General features: G+C 38.5%; 1 protein-coding gene across 2 annotated transcripts in view; it reads right to left on the reverse strand.

Moving 5' to 3' along the window:
* LOC105492445 (contactin associated protein family member 5) overlaps positions 1-20,016 on the reverse strand; it is a 909,336-nt gene that overhangs the window by 311,058 nt on the left and 578,262 nt on the right. For both annotated transcript variants that reach the window (XM_071072554.1, XM_071072553.1), the window contains exon 12: positions 995-1,114. In XM_071072554.1, the coding sequence (XP_070928655.1) occupies positions 995-1,114 (120 nt within the window). The remainder of the gene's footprint in view (positions 1-994; positions 1,115-20,016) is intronic.

A 20,016-nucleotide genomic window follows, 5' to 3' on the forward strand; every position in this document is an offset into this window, starting at 1 on the left:
GCAACCTCCGCCTCCCGGGTTCAAGTTAGTCTCGTGCCTCAGCCTCGGGAGTAGCTGGGATTACGGTCACACGCCACCGCACTCAGCTACTTTTTGTATTTTTAGTAGAGACGGGGTTTCACCACGTTGGCCAGGATGGTCTTGATCTCATGACCTCGTGATCTGCCCGCCTTGGCCTCCCAAAGTGCTGGGGTTACAGGCGTGAGCCACCGCGCCTGGCTGCATAGCTGGATTTTTAAATAATGATTACTTCAAGATTTGGTTTTGTGGAAGTATATTTCATGGTAAATTAAGGATCAAATGCCGTTTCTAAGCCCCTGTAATGACTGCCTCTTACCGTGTCCTTCCGCATTTAAGAAATAGGTTGTAAGCTGTCAAGAGATTTCCAGAGAAAAGTGAAAAAGCTCACCTTTTTGTTTTGTTTCGGTTAGACATCTAAGAACAACCAGTCTGGCTAACTGCTCTAAAACACATGATTGTATTTAATCCTCACAGCTCTGGGGGTAGTCACAATTATTCCCATTTCACTGATAAAGCTCAGAGAGACTGTAGTATTCACCTAAGGGTCATGCATTCCTTGGGGCCAGACTGGAATCAAGCTTCCCAGCTTCCCAGTCAGGGCTTCCCATTGATTTGCAGTTTTGTTTGTTTGTTTGCTTGTTTACCTTTTCTTTCTGTTTTTGAGTTGCAAGAGAGAAAATGCCCTTGGAGGCCCTAAAGAAAACCACTGATAATGAATTCTTGCTTCAATGAAACATTATCAAGACCATTAACAAGTTTTATTTTTTCTGTCTCATGAAAATTAACCTAGCTGCCTATTTGCATTACTCACTACAATACCATTTCTAGTGAGTAGGTCTTTCTAGGAGAAAGGAGGAGACCAGTTGGTCTTTCAAGGTTTTATTCACGTAGGTATCCCTCTCCAGTGAATTTCTTTTTGCTTCCTACCGTGAAGTGGAGTGGTTAAGTGTGAGGAGGGCTACTGCAACCTTACCGGTGATATTGCAGTACACCTGGAGAGGTCCCAGTGGGCCGCTGCCATCCGAGTCGATGTAGAAGAAGCCAGCTGTGTTCCCCTGGTGCCTGTACACCTCACAGGATTGCTCGTAGATGGCTGGAAAGACAAAGGCAGCAGAGAGAAAACTTGGCTTGGCTCTGCACATCCCTTTGCAGGAATCAGTAACTCCTCCTTAGATTTACTCTATGTGTATTCATTTTCCTTCTACATCCTTGACTTTTGCCCCAAGCCTTAATACACCAGTACCAGTGTCTTGATACTGATGTTTCACATTCAGATTTTCCATTCATCTCTCTCTCTCTCTCTTTTATTATTATTTTGTAGACTGCAGTAGTGCGATCATGGCTTATGACACATTGCAGCCTCACACTTCCAGGCTCAAATGATCTCCCAACTCAGTCTCCCGAGTAGCTGGGAGTACAGGTGTGAGCCACCACCCTGGCTAGTTTTTTAAAAAAATGTTTGTAGAGACGGGGTCTCACTCTGTTATCCACGCTGGTCTTGAACTCCTGGCCTCAAGTGATCCTCCTGCCTCAGTCTCTCAAGCTGCTGGGATTATAGGCATGATCCAGCAGGCCCAGCCTTATTTTCCATTCATTTAAATTCATTCATTCCTTTAAAATCAGTGCAGAGGTAATGCCTCTCAAAATGTGGCCCCTCACCTCTTACATGGCCCTCCTCTTTGCTTATCTCTATGACCTTCCTCCTTGTTCCCACTGTATACTGAGCTTGGATCATCCATATACTATTGTGTCTGTTTCAATGGGTTACAGAACCTGTAAGAGTAGAGGTCATATGTCATTTGATGTTGTACCCCAGCATCTAGCAGAGTGCAGCAATCACAGCAGGCCCTGAACAAATGTTTGACTCACGAATTAAAAAAATAACTGCTTACATACAGTATGGCTTTTCACTAATGACAGACTTTTTTTTTTTTTTTTTTTTTTTCTCTTGAGGTCGAGTCAGCTCTGTTGCCCAGGCTGGAGTGCAGTGGCTTGATCTTGGCTCACTGCAAACTCAGCCTCCCAGGTTCAAGAGATTCTCCTGCCTCAGCCTCCTGAGTAGCTGGGATTACAGGCACGTGCCACCATTCCCAGCTAATTTTTGTATTTTTAGTAGAGACGGTGTTTCCTCTTATTGGTCAGGCTGGTCTCGAACTCCTGACCTCGTGATCCACCCACCTCGGCCTCCCAAAGTGCTGGGATTACATGTGTGAGCCACTGCACCCGACTGAGACTGTCTTATTTTTATGTACCTAGTACTCAGTATAGTACATAACATGTAGTAAGTGCACAATGAAATTCAGTTTATTTTGACTTAACTATCATTTACTGAGTTCCTAGTATGTGTCAACAGATGCGGTTGCCACCAGAGGATGGAACCATTGAGGAGGCAATCAATCTCTATCCCAGAAAGCTTACAGCTTGGTGGGCAGCCACAAAAGTCTGCATGCTCAGATAGAGGCAGGTTCAAGTGTCCTGAGATAGGGAGCTTTGACCAATCTGCAGGTTTGGGAAACATATTTTATTAAGCTAACATGAATAAATCTTTTGGGGTACAAAGGAGACACCTGCTGTCTCATACGCGAGAATATAGAATGGTGTCTGATGCTTCAGACAGAATGCTGTGGCTCAGAGCAGCAGGTACATCTCCAATCATGTCACCCTATGATGCTTTAAACACTTAGTGGCTCCCAACAGCTTTCAAGATATAGTACCAACTCCTCTCCTGAGCCAGCTCCTGCCCCTGGAGACTGATATCCCATCCCAGGAATAGGAAGCTGCAGTTTGTCATGATCAAATGCGAGGGGTACCTCAAATAATTTATTACCAGGAAAGTTATGAAGTCTGAGAGGGTTTGACTTTTTATAAATGAGAGTGAACTCAAGGTTATCCTTGTTCTCATGGCATTCTCTCCTGCGTTCCTGCAAACTCTCCGCAGCAGGAGGTATGTGGGAGTGCCACAATCTGTGCCCCACATTGTGAGCATAATGTACAGATTATTTTTGTTTGCCTAAACCTGATAACACCCTTGGGTGTTTGTCACAAAGGTGAAAATCAGCTCTTGGCTGTGTTGACCTCCCAACCGCTCCTGCATTCCCAGGATGACAGCTATGTGGAAGGAGTTGCTGTTGTCCCACAAAAGGTAAACACCACCCCACAGCATGTGAGCAGTTGCAGAGTAAACCCTGGAATCAGAATGGGTGGTTTTGTCTCGCGGGGCTACCCCTTACTCCCTGTGGAAGCGTGGACAAACTACTTCACCTGTGCTAGGCAACCTCTAAGGTGATTCCCGTGACGGACAGATACTTCCTGGGATTCATGTTCTGCTGATAAAATCATGTCCTCCCTCCAAGTGGGCTGAACTTACTGACTTGCTCTAACAAATAGAATATGATAGTGTGGTAGATATCATTTCCAAGATTAAGTTATAAAACAAAATGACTTCCATCTTGGGTGCTTCTAGATCACTAACTGTGGTAGAAGCCAACTCCCATGTAACAAGGCAGCCCTTGCAAGAAGTCCAAGGGAGTGAGCCTGGAAGTTTCAGCAGTATGCCTTGCGAATGGGCACCAAAGTAAGATCCCCACATCAAGCCTTAAAATGAAAGCAGTCCTGTGGACATCTTTATTGCAGGTGCATGAGAGACCGAGCCAGAACCACCCAGCTAAGCTGCTTACGGACCCAGAGACACTCCGAGATGATAACGTCTGTTGTTTCCAGGTGTTGTTTTAGAATCCTTCATTACAATAGGTAGCTAATCAACTCTCAAAGCATAAATTGTCTCATCAGACTACAGTAACTCAAAATGAGCCTCCCTCATACTGTTGTAGTAAGGATTCAAAGACGTAATCCACCTATGGCACAAAGAAAGTGCTTGATTAATATGAGTCTATATTATTAATAGTAGTAGTATTGTTTCATGACTTGTTGCCTCTCCTTTTTTTAATACTATTTTCAATAATTTTTAAAAGTTAAATATAATAACAATTACTTTTTTCTTTCGTTCCTTTCTTTCGGCCTAGAATAACAGTTCTTAAACACTAAAAGAAAATGAAAACAAATGAATTTAACCAGGATTAAAGCAACCTTGAAATTTAACATTTTCTTTTTCACTTTCTTTTTACAGAAAATTTCAAATACGAAGAGCACAGAGAGTAATAAAAGGATCCTGGCTAGCATCACAACCAGCTTCAGCAACTCCCAGTATATCGCTCATCTTCCATCATCTATATTCTCAGTGCATCAGTTCTTTGGCTGTCTAAAAACAAAGACACATAAAACTCCAAATTTGACTTTAAATCATGACTAAGCCATGATTCTGCAGGCCAGTCGTTGAGTCTGGGATTCGCTGGGCAGTCCATGCCTCTGCAGCCAGCTGCTGGGTCAGCTGGGCTGGGTGGTAGTAAGCTGTAGTTCTTTGCTTCGGCCCACGTGACCTCTCACACTCTAGCAGGGAAGTTTACATGGTACAATCTCCCAGAACAGCAAGAAACCAAGTACTTGTCAGGCCTCTGCTTGCATGATGTTTGCTGATGCCCCATTGCCCAAGGCAAATCACTCGAGCCGTCCAAAATTCTCAGGAAAAAATCCCAAGAAGCTAAATGAAATGGAGCAACAGGGTAGACATAGATTTTATCATTGTTTGACTTCACTGAACAGGTCACACTGCATGGGGATGTGAACATAAAATAAATGTTTATTTCACTAAGTCGTTGAGATCTTGGAGTCATTTACCACCTTAGTTAACCTACTGTTCTTGATATACTTGTTCCTTAAATGCTGCCTCAGTAACTGGGAGATCTCTGAGGGCAAAGCCTGGTAACAGCATTGCCATTTATGGACACTGTAAATGAGTTCATAAAATATAAGTACTTTGCCCAAAGACAAACCAGCTGGTAGGTGGTTAATCTAATGCTATCAACCCTTCCTGATTTATTAATGGGAATGCTTTACAAAACTGAAACATCCTTCATCAATTATTTGATTTCCCTAAACTACAATATTATTTGGGAAAAGCGAGTTACATGGTTGATGGTTTCCCTTTAGTTCATCAGTTTCAAAATGCTGAAATGTTTCCCTAGGGTGCCCCGAAATAACCAATGAAAATATTTTTAGTATTACTAGGAATGTATAGATTTAAACATATTTGATATTGAAACAGTAGTTTGACTAGTAGGATGAATCCTACCAAAAAATTTTAAAATATAAAAATAAATTTGATAACCTCATTTTAAACAATATTGCTATTATATTATGAAACTATTAAACATAGCAAGAAAAAGCTAATAATTATCAACTGAAACTAAATGATTTATCATAAAAGATAAAATATAAAATGCAAACATTAGATAAAATTCTGCAATATAGCTTAGAGTTGGTAATGAGCTTAAACTCATAATTTAATGCTTTTTAAAAATGATATATTTTCACATTTAGACCACTGAAAGTGCAAGAAGCAACCTAATGCACAGATAGTTGTCTCTAAATAAAAGTTCTCACATAAAAGGAACAAAGATTTTACTGAGTCAATTTCTGGACCATGAAAAGTACAGAATGAAAGTGGAATGTCTTGTTTTGCCTAAAAACAAGACTTTTGTTAAAGACTGGAATTACCTCAAAATGGTCCAGGAGTCAATTTGATGGGACAATTTGGGCATAAAAAAGAATAGCCACTTTGATTGTTAAATATATACAATTTATTAGTTTCTATCAATCAATTTATGTATGTATGCATGTATGTATGTATTTATGTATCTATCTATCTACCTACCTAGCATCTATCTTGTCTCTCTACTCAAGTCCATTGGTCCCCTTTGAAGTTTAATAGAGAATGAAGTCATGTTCTGAATATTAGAAAGAATAGAGATCACATCCTGCCTTTCTTGTATAAATGTATTTGGATGCTACTTAACAGTCCATTAAAAAAATCTTTAGAGAATAACCAAACCAGAATCTGCAAAAGAATACTAGAATTTGAAAATCATCCTTTAGTAATGCCCAGTGAGGTAAAGGATTAGACAATGATTGTCAAGGACTGCTAAACCATTAGGTGGAATATTAATGGGATATTTTAGTCTATGGATTCAATTTAAAACACCCGAACTCATGGGTCAATCTTAATGTCATGAAAAGTGATTATCAGAGTGCCTCTAATGTGGCACAATAAGACATAACACGATCTAAAACACATTCTTGCCAAAAAAATTGAAGCTAAATGTATTCGAGCCCCAAGATCTAAATACCTATTTACAGAAAGACGCCAACATGCCCAGCCACACTGTTAAGAAGGCAATTAGTTAAATCTAGAATACAGGAATGTTTGACTTAGTGTCTTCAACAAAAATGGCAAAAATGGAGTGGAAATGCAAAAGATATATCAGCCCATCAAACACTATGCCTAGATCTTGTTTAGACCCTAATTCAAACACATTAAAGAAAAGATGAGAAAGGAAGGAAGGAAGGAAGGAAGGAAGGAAGGAAGGAAGGAAGGAAGGAAGGAAGGAAGGAAGGGAGGGAGGGAGGGAGGGAGGGAGGGAGGGGAGATGTTTTAAGATAACCACAACAATTATAGATCAGATTTTATAACAGATTATATTAAATATTTCTAATTTTGATAGGTACAATAATGGCAGTGTGATTATGTTTTAAAAGATGAGTTGTCCTGTGTTAGAGTTATTCACTATAAATACTGTAGTTGTAGTAAAATTATATGTCCACAATTTGTTTTTAAGATGCTCCATCAGCTGTGCACAGTGGTTCACACCTGTAATTCCAACATTTTGGGAGGCTGAGGTGGGACAATCACTTGAGGCTGAGAGCTCGAGACCAGCCTGAGCAACATAATTAGATCTCTGTTTCTACGAAAAATTTAAAATCAGCTGGGTGCAGTGGCTTGTACCTGTAGTCTCTGCTACCCAGGAAAGCTGAAGCAGAAGAATAGCCTGAGCCCAAGAGTTTGAGGCTGCAGTGAGCTATGATTATGCCATTCACTCCAGCCTGGGTGACACAGTAAGATCCTGTCTCAGTTGAAAAAATAAATAGATAAATACATAAATAAATACATAAATAAATAAACTGTTGCATCAAACAAGTGAGGATGGGATAGTAGAAAAAAAATGGGAGAATATTGATAACTGTTGAGCCTGAGTGAAGAATACATGTAGGACAATTACATGATATTATCTTTCTTCTTCTTCTTCTTCTTTTTTTTTTTTTTTTGATGGAGTCTTGCTCTGTCACCAGACTGGAGTGCAGTGGCATGATCGCAGCTCACTACAACCTCCGACTTACTGGTTCAAGCTATTCTCCTGCCTCAACCTCCCGAGTGGTTGGGATTACAGGCACACGCCACTATGCCCGGCTAATTTTTGTATTTTTCACAGAGATGGGGTTTCACCATGTTGGCTAGGCTGGTCTCGAACTCCTGACCTCGTGATCCGCCCACCTCTGCCTCCCAAAGTGCTAGGATTACAGGTGTGAGCCACCGCGCCCGGCTGATTTTATCTAAGTATCTTCTGGATTCTTCTGACTTGCTGTAATATGGGATATTGAGCTACCAATCTGGTTACAGTTGTCTCCCCAAAGCATCTCCTTAAGCTGGATATTCCTTTTAAAACTGGCCTTTTTCACGAAACATAATTCCCTTGAAATCCATTCAAGCTTTGCGATGTCTCAGTTGTCAATTCCAGTTTCACTGCTGAGTAGTATTCCATAATATGGACATACTACAATTTAATAATTAATCCATTGAAGAACATGTGGGTTGTTTCCGTTTTAAGCTATTTCAGTTGTAGCATTTTAAAATTCTAGAAGGTTGGTTTTTTTCCTTTAAATATTATTTTTTCTAATAGCATGTGATGCTTGACTCATTGATGCAAAATTTCATTCATGTCTCTGAGAATATTAATCCTATTATAGTGCCTTTGATCCTTTCTTTGCTCTGTATAGGCTGTTCCCTTTAAGCTGTGCTTGTTTGGTTAGTTGCTTTAATTGTTGTGTGTTTTGTTTTGGTCTCCATCTTATATTTCATGTGATACTGCTTTCTGGGATGTTCTCTCATATTTGACAGTGGTCCCTGAAATACTACCTGGTATTTCTAAACGAATGCCTGTGGTTTGCCTTCCAAGGACTTTAATGTAGGCTTATCTGGTTGAAGAATTTTGTGAGAAATGCTCATGTTAGTGTCTTTTGTCTTTCTCTTGGTCTTGTTAGAGTCTATGATTTAGAGGATGTATGCTTGGCTGCTGAATATCTGGGAGCTGAAGAGAAGAAGGCCAGGTCTTAGCATTCTCTTTATATAAATGTTTTCATACGGTACCCCAGTTTCCATATGGTATAACCTCCTTCAACCATACAAGTTTTCTCCCAGTTTTAGGAATTCTGTTTTCTCCAAAGAACAACTTCCAGTCTTCTCTCTCAGTGGTGAGGGAGCAAGCACCAAGTGTCCACCATTGGAAAGAAGATTGATAATCTAGCTACTTCTAACACAGATGTGGATTTACTCTTCCTGTATTTATCTTACCTTCACCTTCGTTTGCAAAGGTGGCTGATGATTCCTATTTCTGTGCCTTTGGGGGGTTTTGTAATGTGGATTTGTTTGTTTCTTGGATTTCACTACATGTAAATTAAGATTCAGCATTTTAATTATGTTAATCTGTTACCTGTTACCATTCGTCTACTCACTTTCTGCTTTCTGCATTTTCTTGGCCTTTTCTCCTGTGTTTTTTGCGTCTCTCTCTCTCTCTCTGAGTGGTGGTGTTGTTTTTCGGCGAGGTGGGGGGGTTGTGTGTGTGCCCTGTATTTGTCTTCTTTTGTCATGCCATTGTGTTGGATTCGAGTTGTGTCAATTTAAGCCAAACTAGAACTACATTTACTAGAATTCCTTTCCTTGCATAGTTTCTGGTCAGCATATCCCACAATAGACATTTTGCATGAGATGTGGCAGGTGCAAGAGCATAGCACAGACATTGATTCCATGCGTGTAAGGTCAATGAAGGGCATGAGGTGCTACTGTAGATCACAAACATCATTGCTCATCTTCTGATACATGTTACTAGTGTGTGGCAGCCACACCAGCTGCTACTCCAGATGGGCTACCTTCTCCTTCAGTTTCCCTAATTTCTAGCCAGATGAATTCTCAGTCTCCTATGAGAACCCCATTACTGAAGCTGCTGTTTTGGAGATGGTAAAAGGCAAAGAGTTCCTCTGATTTGCTGCTGACTTACAGAACCATTTAAAACAAACAAACAAACAAACAAAACACTTACTATTCTTCATGAGGAGTGTAAGGAAGTAAAGTTAAACACACATGTGCAATTCACCAACTCTTCCAGGAAGTACAAACATACACGTTTGTTTATTAAATTATTCTGCCTACCCTGCTTGCCTAACACATTATGGAACAAATACTCCACACACAGTTATTGAGAATGCACTTGTTTTTCACTAACTCTAAGGTAAGCTCTGAGGAAACTGCATGCAAAAAAAAAGACATGGTTCTAAATCTCAAGTAATTCAGGGTCTTAAACTTACCAAAATTAATCTCAATCTAGGCACAAAATGTATATTGACCTGTTCCTATAAAAGAAAAAAATAGGCCGGGCGCGGTGGCTCAAGCCTGTAATCCCAGCACTTTGGGAGGCCGAGACGGGCAGATCACGAGGTCAGGAGATCGAGACCATCCTGGCTAACACCGTGAAACCCCGTCTCTACTAAAAATACAAAAAACTAGCCCGGCGAGGTGGCGGGCGCCTGTAGTCCCAGCTACTCCGGAGGCTGAGGCAGGAGAATGGCCTAAACCCGGGAGGCGGAGCTTGCAGTGAGCTGAGATCCGGCCACTGCACTCCAGCCCGGGCTACAGAGCAAGACTCCGTCTCAAAAAAAAAAAAAAAAGAAAAAAATAGAAAAAGTATTTAAAGAGCTCCCCCAACCCATGAGCTTGAGGCTGCAATTAACCACATTTTTGCCATTGCATTCCAGTCTGGGAGCCTGGGTCACAGAGTACACAGAGTAAGTAATACTCCATCTCCAAAAAAAAAAAAAAAAAAGAAGCTCCCTCAGATAATAGAGTAAGATGATAATATTGTGAGATTAAATGGTTTCTCAAATGAACCTTTTAAAGAACAAACCATCTCACTAGTACTTCTATTTCTCCAAAGAACAGAAAAAGATATCTTCTCATCTTCCACATTTGTTAGGTAAAGTAAATGCAAAGCTGATCCTTAACTTGACAAACATCATAAAGAAAGAAAAAATTATGGAATCACTCATGAATATCGATCACAAAATTTTAAGTATAGGATCAGCAAACAGAACCAAATAACATATTTTAAAATTGCATAATGACCAAGGGAATGTTTAATCCAAAAAATCAAGAGATATTAAATATTTAAAAATTTCTTTAAATATTTAAATAAATAATTCACAACTATAGATAGTTGTTGATAAAGGCAACTCAAATCAGTAGAAAAACAAAAAACAATTACATGTGGTATTGAGATAATTGGGAAACTATATGGAAAAAGATGAAATTAAATCCACTCCTCATACTACAGACCGGGATCAAATTTTAATTGAGTCAGAGATTTAAATTTTGAAAATATAATACATACATGTACTAGAGGAAAACAAGGCTGAATTTCTATATAAATTAGAAGCAGCAAAAGTACTACTAACAATGATTTAAAATCCAGAAGCAATAAAAGAAAATATAGATGAATTTCCTAATATTCAAAATAAATTTAAAAAAATAAACAACCTTTTTGAATGGCAAAATATATAATAAACAAAAAAAAGGGCAAATGGACAAACTGGGAAAAATTATAATTTGCATCACAAAGCACTAACATTTCTAATATATTTTTACAAGTTAAAAACAAAGACAAAATAGGTAACAACCTATAGGAATATATGCTCATGATATGAGTGGACACTCACAGAAAAATAAATGCAAATAAATCTAAAACACATAAAAGATGTCTGTCGTTACTTATAGAAAAATAAGTGCTAATGAAAATGAGAATATTAGTTTATATTGTAGGAGAAAGACCTTTTCCCTAGCAGGCTTAGCAGTAGAGTATTGTCAATCTTTTGGATCATTGCTAATTTGATACGTGAAAAATTGGATCTCAGTGGCATTTTCTTTAGCATTTATTTTTTTCCTATAAGCAAAGTCAGACAAATTTTTATGTGTTTTAGATTTATTTGCATTTATTTTTCTATTGAGTGTTCACTCATATCATGAGCATATATAATCTATTGGATCATTGCTAATTTTACATATATACATATATATATATTTTGTCCATTTACCCTTTTATTTATGTATATATGTATGACTAAGAGGGAATGCAAAAATCATACAAATCCTAAACGTGGAATTCAGTAATATCTAGCAAAATTACAGATACATCTAAACTTTGACCCAGAAACACCATGTCTAGTGATCTTCTGGTAAAAAATGGGGGGAAAAAGATGTTTCCATATTTTTTAAAAAACACCATTTGTGCTTGCAAAAAGAGAGAAATCATCCCCGGTGTTCATCAATTGAGGACTAGTTGAATAAACTATGTTGCATTCACACAGTATAGTTTAGCTTTGAACAGGAAAGAAGCATCCCCACATGTAATACTGCAAACTGAGCTTCCAAATATATGGTTAGGAGAAAAAAAAAGAGACAATGTATGTATAATATGCCAATGTTTCTCTAATAAATGGGGTATGAACTTATTTGTATTTGCTCATTTAAAAAAACAGCATTTTTATAAAGGTTATGAATAGAGAATGGAAAGGAAGAGGAAGAAGGAATAAGAATAAAAGCAAGACTTGTTTGAAGAAGTCGTATTTTGTTGGTTTTACATTAAAGCCAACATAAACAAGCATTTTTTGAATGGCTTGTAATTGTAAAGTTATCATCTTTTCTGCAGAGGTAGGGAAGACACCATAAATGTTCCCTCCATTAAGGTAGGTTTTAAAATGTGAGTAGGTGTTCACTATGTGAGTGCAGGATGGCTCCTTCTCAGCACGGAACAGCAACAGTGCAACAATGGTGCAACATGGTGACATATCAGTGTAATATGTATGTTTGTCAAGACTAAGTCCCAGGCTTCCTCACCCCAGAAAGCCTTTCCATATCATCAGTCTGAGTTAGGTAGCCCTCCTCTCTCTTTCCCCAACTCTATGTATGGAAATCCTTAGATCAGCATTTTGATCTCTCTTGTTAGACCATATATTTCTAGAGCACAGAGATGTTTTCTAAATTTAAATGATATACGTTTAATTAATATTAGTTGAGTGTCCCCTCTTTTGGTAAAAGTTAAATTGAGCTAAACTTAAAGATTCTATGGCATATCTTTGTTCTCTGCAATGCCTCGTAGAGCTCAAGACAAAGAGATTACCATCCACTGTATATGAAATGACTTGATACTTCTTACACAAGTTCTAAATTAGCACTGAAGGTCATCTTTGGGGAAATCATTACATTTTCTGTTGGGAAGAAGATGAGAGTGTGAAGGAAAAGCAAAACAAACATTATGAGTAACAAGATTTGTCTTCATTAGAAAAAACAGTAACTAGTAATCCTATTGTTGCATTGGAAGGTCTAATATTAGGGGTACACACAGAGATAGGTGCTCTTCAATGAAAAGGACAATGATAGACATATTAAGGCTCTTCAGAATTGCTTTTTATATTAATGAGAACAGATGTATAATGTAGCTGGACAGAGCAGATGGATCAGTGTTTTCATTTTTGAGGAAAATAGTCTGAGTATAGTTCTGGCAGCTAATTTATTGCCTAAGGTACAATTTGAAATGTCCTTGCGATGCCCACTCTCATTAAAGATAATGATAGTATTCAGACAGCAAAATAGTTTTATTTAGACCTCACCTTTTCAAGTACCAAGGTCAGAGCTGTAGTGTTTCTGCACCGCCATTTATATTCCTATTGTAAAACTATAGAAATAGACAAGAAGCTCAGTATGTATTTTTAAGGCCTTAAAAATGTATCAGTCCTGTTTCTTCCTTTGCTTCCTATGTCACCAGCAATATAATATTTACCACATGATTGCATCTTTAGTTACAGATCTCCATGCACAGCCTACAGACATCAATAGGATCAAATTAATTCTAGTAATTAAGTAAATGCTTGTGAAGCATTTTGCATTTAGCAGCCATTTATTTAATTAAGTTTATCAAACCTCTTGTGCAGTAGGTTTGTGGGACTTTGCCTTGGCCTTATTTCAGTGAAGAAAAGAAAAATAAATATGTTAAAACTAATGGGAGTGCTGAAATTAGTTCAAACAATGTGTCAGGGGATTAAATTAGAAAATAGATCTTTTGGTGTCCCAGTGTGCACATAGCTGGTACAGGCTGAAAATAGACATAGGTTCTGTAACATTTTCATTACCTAAAAGGAGGTTAGTAAAGATGGAACCAGATTAGTGGTTGCTACAGATTAGAAATGGAGATAAGAGACTGCAGGTATGGCTATAAGATGATTGTCTTAATTTGCTGTCTACTATAATAGGGTATGTGAGACCTAGTAATTTATAAAGAACAAAGTTTTATTTTTTGTGGTTCTAGAGGCTTGCAAGTCCAAGGTCCAGGGGACTGCATCTAGTGAGGACCTTCTTCCTATATCATCCCACGGTAGAAAGTGGAACGGCAGAGAGAAAGAGAGAGAGAGAGAGGGAGAGAGAGAGAGAGAGGAAGGGGAAAACTCATCCTTTGATGAGAAACTCAGTAACTAACCCACTCCCATAATAACAACATTAACCCATTCACGAAGTCAGAGCACTCATGACCTAATATGCTCTTAAAGATCTCACATCCCAACACTGTTGCATTAAGCATTAAGTTTTCAACATGTGACCTTTGGAAAGCACATTCAAACCACCGCAAGGATAGCAGGAGGAATCCTCACGATGAAACTATTCTGCATCTTGATTATGGCGGTGATTGCGCAAGTCTACATGTGGTTAAAATTCCATGGAACTAAACACACACACAACTGAGTGCATGTAAAAATGGTACAATCTGAGTAAGTTCCATATATTATACCAACATCAATTTCCTTTTAAATATTGTACCATAGATATGCCAGATATTAGCACTGGGGAAACTCGGGCACACAGAACCTCACAGTGCTTTATTTTTGGTTCAAGGTTTACTGTAAATTATGTCAAAGTACAAAGTTGAAAAAGGAGGCAGGAGGATGAGTCAGCAATCTCACTTGCAGGTATATATTTAAGAGAAATGAAAACATGTGCCCAAATAAAAGCTGACATATACATGTCCATTATTCATAATAGTCAAAAAGTGCAAACAACCCAAAAACCTACCAACCAATGAACTGATAAACAAATGTGGTATTTCCATACCATGAAATATTACTAGGCAGTGAAAAGGAATGAGCCATGCTACAACACAGATAGATCGTGAAAACATGCTAAATGAAAGAAGCCAGTCACAGGAGAGCACATATTGTATGATTCCGTTTGTGTTAAATGTCCAAATTAGGCAAGCCTATAGAGAGAGAAAGTACATCAGTGACTGCAGGGACTGGAGGTGGAGGAGGGGAGATGAGGAATGACTTATGTGGATGGGGTTACTTTTTGGCGCATCGAAATGTTCTACAATTAAGATAGTGATGATGGCTTGCATAGCCATGTGAATATGCTAAAAACCACTAGCCTGTACACTTTAAATAGGTGAAATGTGTGGTCTATAAAATATGCCTCAATCAACCTGAAAAAAAGTTATAGGATGGGATGTTATGTTGTAGGACAGGTCCCAAAAGATGTTTCAGGCTCCAAGGACATGCTGCACCAGAGCCTGGTGTCTGCTTGATTTGGCCTGTGGTGTCTGATTAGGGCAACAACACCAGCCAGATGACCTCTGGCTCTGTGAGAGAGGCAAAGAAAGCACTGTGCCTGCCTCCATCTTCACCACCCAAGCCCACATCTGTACTTCATTTTCTTCTTAAAAACCACCACACATTTTATTAAAGATAAAATGTAGCAACAGTCGCTAAAAGTTGAGAATGTTGTTGTGGCTAATATTCCTATTACATTGATGTCCTTCTGACCCTCCATGATCTGATACATTAGTGTATGAGATTTACAAAATAATAAGGTTTATATTTAAAGTATAAATACATAAGCAAGCTCAATATAAACTTTCCCAGTAATTCAAAGCTGAATTGAGTCTAGCCTATCAGATGCCTGGAAGTAAAGTCGTTGGTATGTAAAGACATGGGCAGGCTTGAACCTCCTCAGTGGGCACACACACCTTCTAAAGTATTGGTTCTCTGAGTATGTTCCTCAGACCCATGGCAATTGGCATACTCTGAGATTTCAAGATAGGCATGCAAATTCTTGGGCCCCGTCCTGACCTATTAAACCAGAATCTCTGGGGATAGGGATCTGGAAGTCGTGTCTCATAATATTGTCAGGTAATTCTTTTACAGGTTAAAATTTCAAAAGCATTGTAGAAAGAAAGGAAGAAGAAAGAGGAAATAAATAAAGAAGAGAAAGAAAGAAAAGAAAGAAAGAGGAAGAAAGGAAAGAAAGAAAGAAAGAAAAAGAAAGAAAGAAAGAAAGAAAGAAAGAAAGAAAGAAAGAAAGAAAGAAAGAAAGAAAGAAAGAAAAGAGAAAGAAAGAAAGGGAGAGAGAAAGGAAGGGAGAGAGAGAGAGGGAAGGGAAACTTTTGAAAATTAACTCTTATTAAATGGTGACAGGCCTGAGATTTTTACACTTTTAAACCCATTGCTGAAAACTCAAACTCAAGTTTCCAATATGTCTCAACATACCACTAGTCAAAATGATAAGTTCGCCTTTTCCCAGAACCCTAAGTTTATATATATTTATAAGTTTATATATATATTTTATAAGTTTATATATATTTTTTAAATATATATATAAAATATATATATTTTATAAGTTTATATATATATTTATAAGTTTATATATATTTATAAGTTTATATATATATAAGTTTATATATATATTATTAAGTTTATATATATATTTCTCTCTTTTGTTTTTCCTAGTAATCTTACTTTTTTTTTTTTTTAGGGGAAATAGTAATCATGTTACTATGTAAGTTAAGATTGTTTCCCAACTCACTTATTCAATAATTCTGCTCCAACTAATGATTTTATCATCTTACCACCTGAGATCTTTCCAGAAATAATTTCTGGAGGCTGATAGCTCTGAATTCAAGCATCACTGATAATTTATAAAGACGCGGCCTTTTGAGAGACCTTTCTGGAAGCCAGGGTGGAACTAGCTATATACAGAGGCCCAAAAAGACGAGGAGACTATGGCAATAATCCACCTGAGGAAGAATAAAGATCTGAGCCAGAGAGGGGCAATAAGAGATCTTTTAAAAAAGAGACCTAAATTTGGTACAGGAACATATTTATGCACACTAGAATTTGAAGACAACTGCTCTATACCTTATCTTAGACTCCATATATCTAGGTATAACATATGAAAACAATCAGACAACAAAGAAACACATAAATATTTATTTCTTCTGGGGCAAAAAATTGTTTACAGTTTGATTCAATACTTTGGTAAGATTTCAGTCTTAAATGCATCTGTCATTGTAATCCATTTCAAATTATCCAAAGACTTAGAATAAATTGAGGATGCTACACAATACAGTATATATATGAGGGGGAGAAATGTATACAGCACAGGGAGATGGTCATGGAACAGATAATTATAGCACATGGAACTAAAGACAAAATCATAGTAGCTACCATCTGATACAATAGTTACCATTTGATACTATAGTTACAACTTGAGTTAATGGTTACCATTTAATCCCATAGTGCCTGACTCACATACAGAGTCAGGAATCTCACACAACAGTGTTGAGCCTCATTTTTACAGGGAAGTAAAAGGGGGCTCAGAACAGGACCCTGACTTGTCCAAGTCCACTCACCATTCAGCAGGAAACTGGTATCTAAATCTAGGCCTGGCTATACTCTGCGTATTTTCCCTGTCACAGAGGTAGGAGTTCATGCATCTTACCCAGGTATATTTAATATAAAAAATCAGATACGATATTCAGAGACTTATTTCAGTATCAAAGTCTCCCAGGAAACCTTTACAAACTTTCAAGTGTTCCCTATAGTTAGCTTTTCAAACACAGTTGGAGGTTGCCCTGGAAGGATCTATCCACCGAATTGCAACTTTCTAGCTTGATGCATAGCAAAGAAAGCCTTTAGATTGTTGTGATACTTAACTCTCGACACACCCTCCCCGTAGATAACATTATTTGTTCTTGTATTTCATTGAAGCCTCTGACTTGATCACATCACCTATCTCTAAGCTGAAAAGGTAAAGAGGTGAACGTTTAAAAAAGAAATGACTTTCAAGAAGATTTGAAGATGAGGATATTATTTTATTCTTCATTTTATACATAAAAAAAGCTAAAAACAAAAACAGAAAACCAACCCAACCTGAAGCTCAGAGAGGTAAAATCATTTGTCCTGCAGGCAGGCCAGTGCCTGCTGCTGGCTCAGCTGGGTAGTGGCTAAGCTGTCTTCATGCTTACAGGGGCTGCTCAGCGACCCTGATGCATGCCATTGTTGTCATAGTACATGGAACAAAACCTCAATAACTCAGAAGACTCGGAGGCTTGAACAGATGAAATCATCAATACAAATTGCTGGTTGAGTCATACAACTAGAAAATAATCTCTAAAGATAAGATAGCACAGCTCATTCATTGATCCTTGGCTTTGGTGTTGAAATCTCCATCTAGTGAGCAGGGAGTCTAAGAGAGGAAGTCCCGCCTCTTTTCTCCAGGCATTAAATAGTATGTATGAGAAGTCCTGCCATGGGAAGTTGCCTGAGGCTTCTTCCAGACCCACTTTCTCCAGTCCTTTTTCTTTCTAGCTCCTGGTCAGGGCCATATTTCAGAAGCAGATTCGTATCCCGTTTGTGGAGGTTCACACCTTGTTTCGTAGGTGTAAAACTTGACCTCACGACCAAGTGATACTGCTCTTGAGAGCTGAGTTTGTGGTGTGCAGTACAAAAGAGAGAAGTTTTTTAGCCAAGGAGGTTTTAATTAAAATCCTGGCTTTGCTATTTATGAGTTTTATAAACCTGGCCTCACTACTGCTCCAAGGTTCTGTTTTCTTTAAAGGGTGCTAAAAGATCTGCTTCAGAAGATTTGTAGGGTTGGGGCTCAGAAACCAATACCCCAAGTACTGCTCTTCCACACGCTGAACCCAAATATATATATATATATCTGACCCACTGTCCCTAAGCCAGAATGAAGTTGTTCTCTGAAGTTCTTTTATCTGCCTAATATCTGGACCGACAATAAAGAACAACTGTTTTTTCTTCCCCCGCCTGTAAGACCAAGAATGTAACCATGCTTGAACAGATCCTGTCTCCTAGGCTCATTCAAATTCCAAAGAGAACTATTTACAAGTTGATCTCTGTTCCTGGACCCATCCATGCTCCCTGATAGACCTTGATGCGCCTCAACAGAATTCCTCTCTCCACTCCCATCCCTGTTTTGCCAGGGTAGTATGCAAGCTTCTGAACTAAGGGTAGTTTAGTGTTGCTCAAGTAAAAATTGGGTGGGTCATGTGCCCCCCTTTCAGGCATAACTCTTAGAACTCCCCACGTGATTCTCATTTTCTTCTCTCTCTATCATTTGAAAAGAGCTTCCCAAAGACCTGAAAGAAAATGGGGTGATAAGACAGAAGATGATTGAGCCCCTGTACAGTTTCGTGTACCAGCCATCCTGCAGTGTGAGTGAGAAAAACAAATGTTTCCTTTGCTAAGCCACTGAGACGTTAGGGTTATTTACCACCTTAGCCTACATGCTTGCTCCCTAAACGTTAGCACAGTTCCTGGAGCCTTCTGGGGAAAGAGCCTGCTAACAAGTTTTCCTATTTATGGATAATGCAAATGAGCTCATACAATGTGAGAGCTTTCCCCAAAACCACCCCCACTGGTAAAGGCTCTATCTGTAAATCTGATGTTGGTTCTTGACTCTACACTCCATGCTCTCACCTCTAAATGCCGAAAACAAAAAACTCATAAAACAGTTATATTGTGGTCATAAGTTTTCAAAACTGGTTTCAACTAGACAGAGTAATAAGGGCTATCCTGGTGAAAGTTCTTTGAAGGCATCCTTGGAAATAATTACACAGTATTTATTTGTCTATATTTCACTGTCATTATTTTAACAAGTCCAGAATTCGTTGTGCAGGGGCCCTGCTGGTAATATAATAAACATTTTTGCATTTGCATACCATTAAAGAATGGCATTTCTGTGTGAATTGGTGAATGTCTACTTTTTAAGCTGTGAGAAGGATATTTTATGATGAAAAATCTGTGTCTTTTAGTGTGTGCAGTTCACATGAGGTTTGAGAAAAAGATGAACAAAAATGACATGAGCTACACTTAGAGGATATTTACTTTTGTTACCCAGGACATTTTACGTTAATGCAATATGTGATACCCATTTCCAGATTAAATACAAATCACGTTGTCATTTTTCCTACTAGATCATGCTTATAGTTAAGTTCCTTCTCATCATCACCGCGATGAGAAAATAGTAATTGTCACGAAACAGCATGACCACCAGCAAGAACACTGAGGCAGAAAGCTCTGGGCTAGAGATGAATTTATTTTAAAGCTCTAGAAGATGCAGCTTCAAGATCTAGCAAATCTCTAGCAATGTGTTCACAACATTATGCATTTTATAAACTGTGTGTGTCAGTAAGGGCGGGTGTGTGCAGGCTATCAGAGAAGTAGGCTGTTTGGAGATATATCTGTATTTGTTATAAGGATTTGACCAGATTTGAGCTGATGCTATTGTGGGAGCAGGTGAAGTGATCTCTGGAAAGCTGTTGTCCTCTCCTCAGATGCTGGAGCTTGAAGACCACAGTGGAGAGGAGAAGGTGGATGTGAGGTGCGGGAGCTAGGTTAAACTCAAACCCCCGAGGACATGCTGGAGCCAGGAAG

The sequence above is a fragment of the Macaca nemestrina genome, chromosome 11 (assembly GCF_043159975.1).
Source record: "Macaca nemestrina isolate mMacNem1 chromosome 11, mMacNem.hap1, whole genome shotgun sequence".
Taxonomy (NCBI): domain Eukaryota; kingdom Metazoa; phylum Chordata; class Mammalia; order Primates; family Cercopithecidae; genus Macaca; species Macaca nemestrina.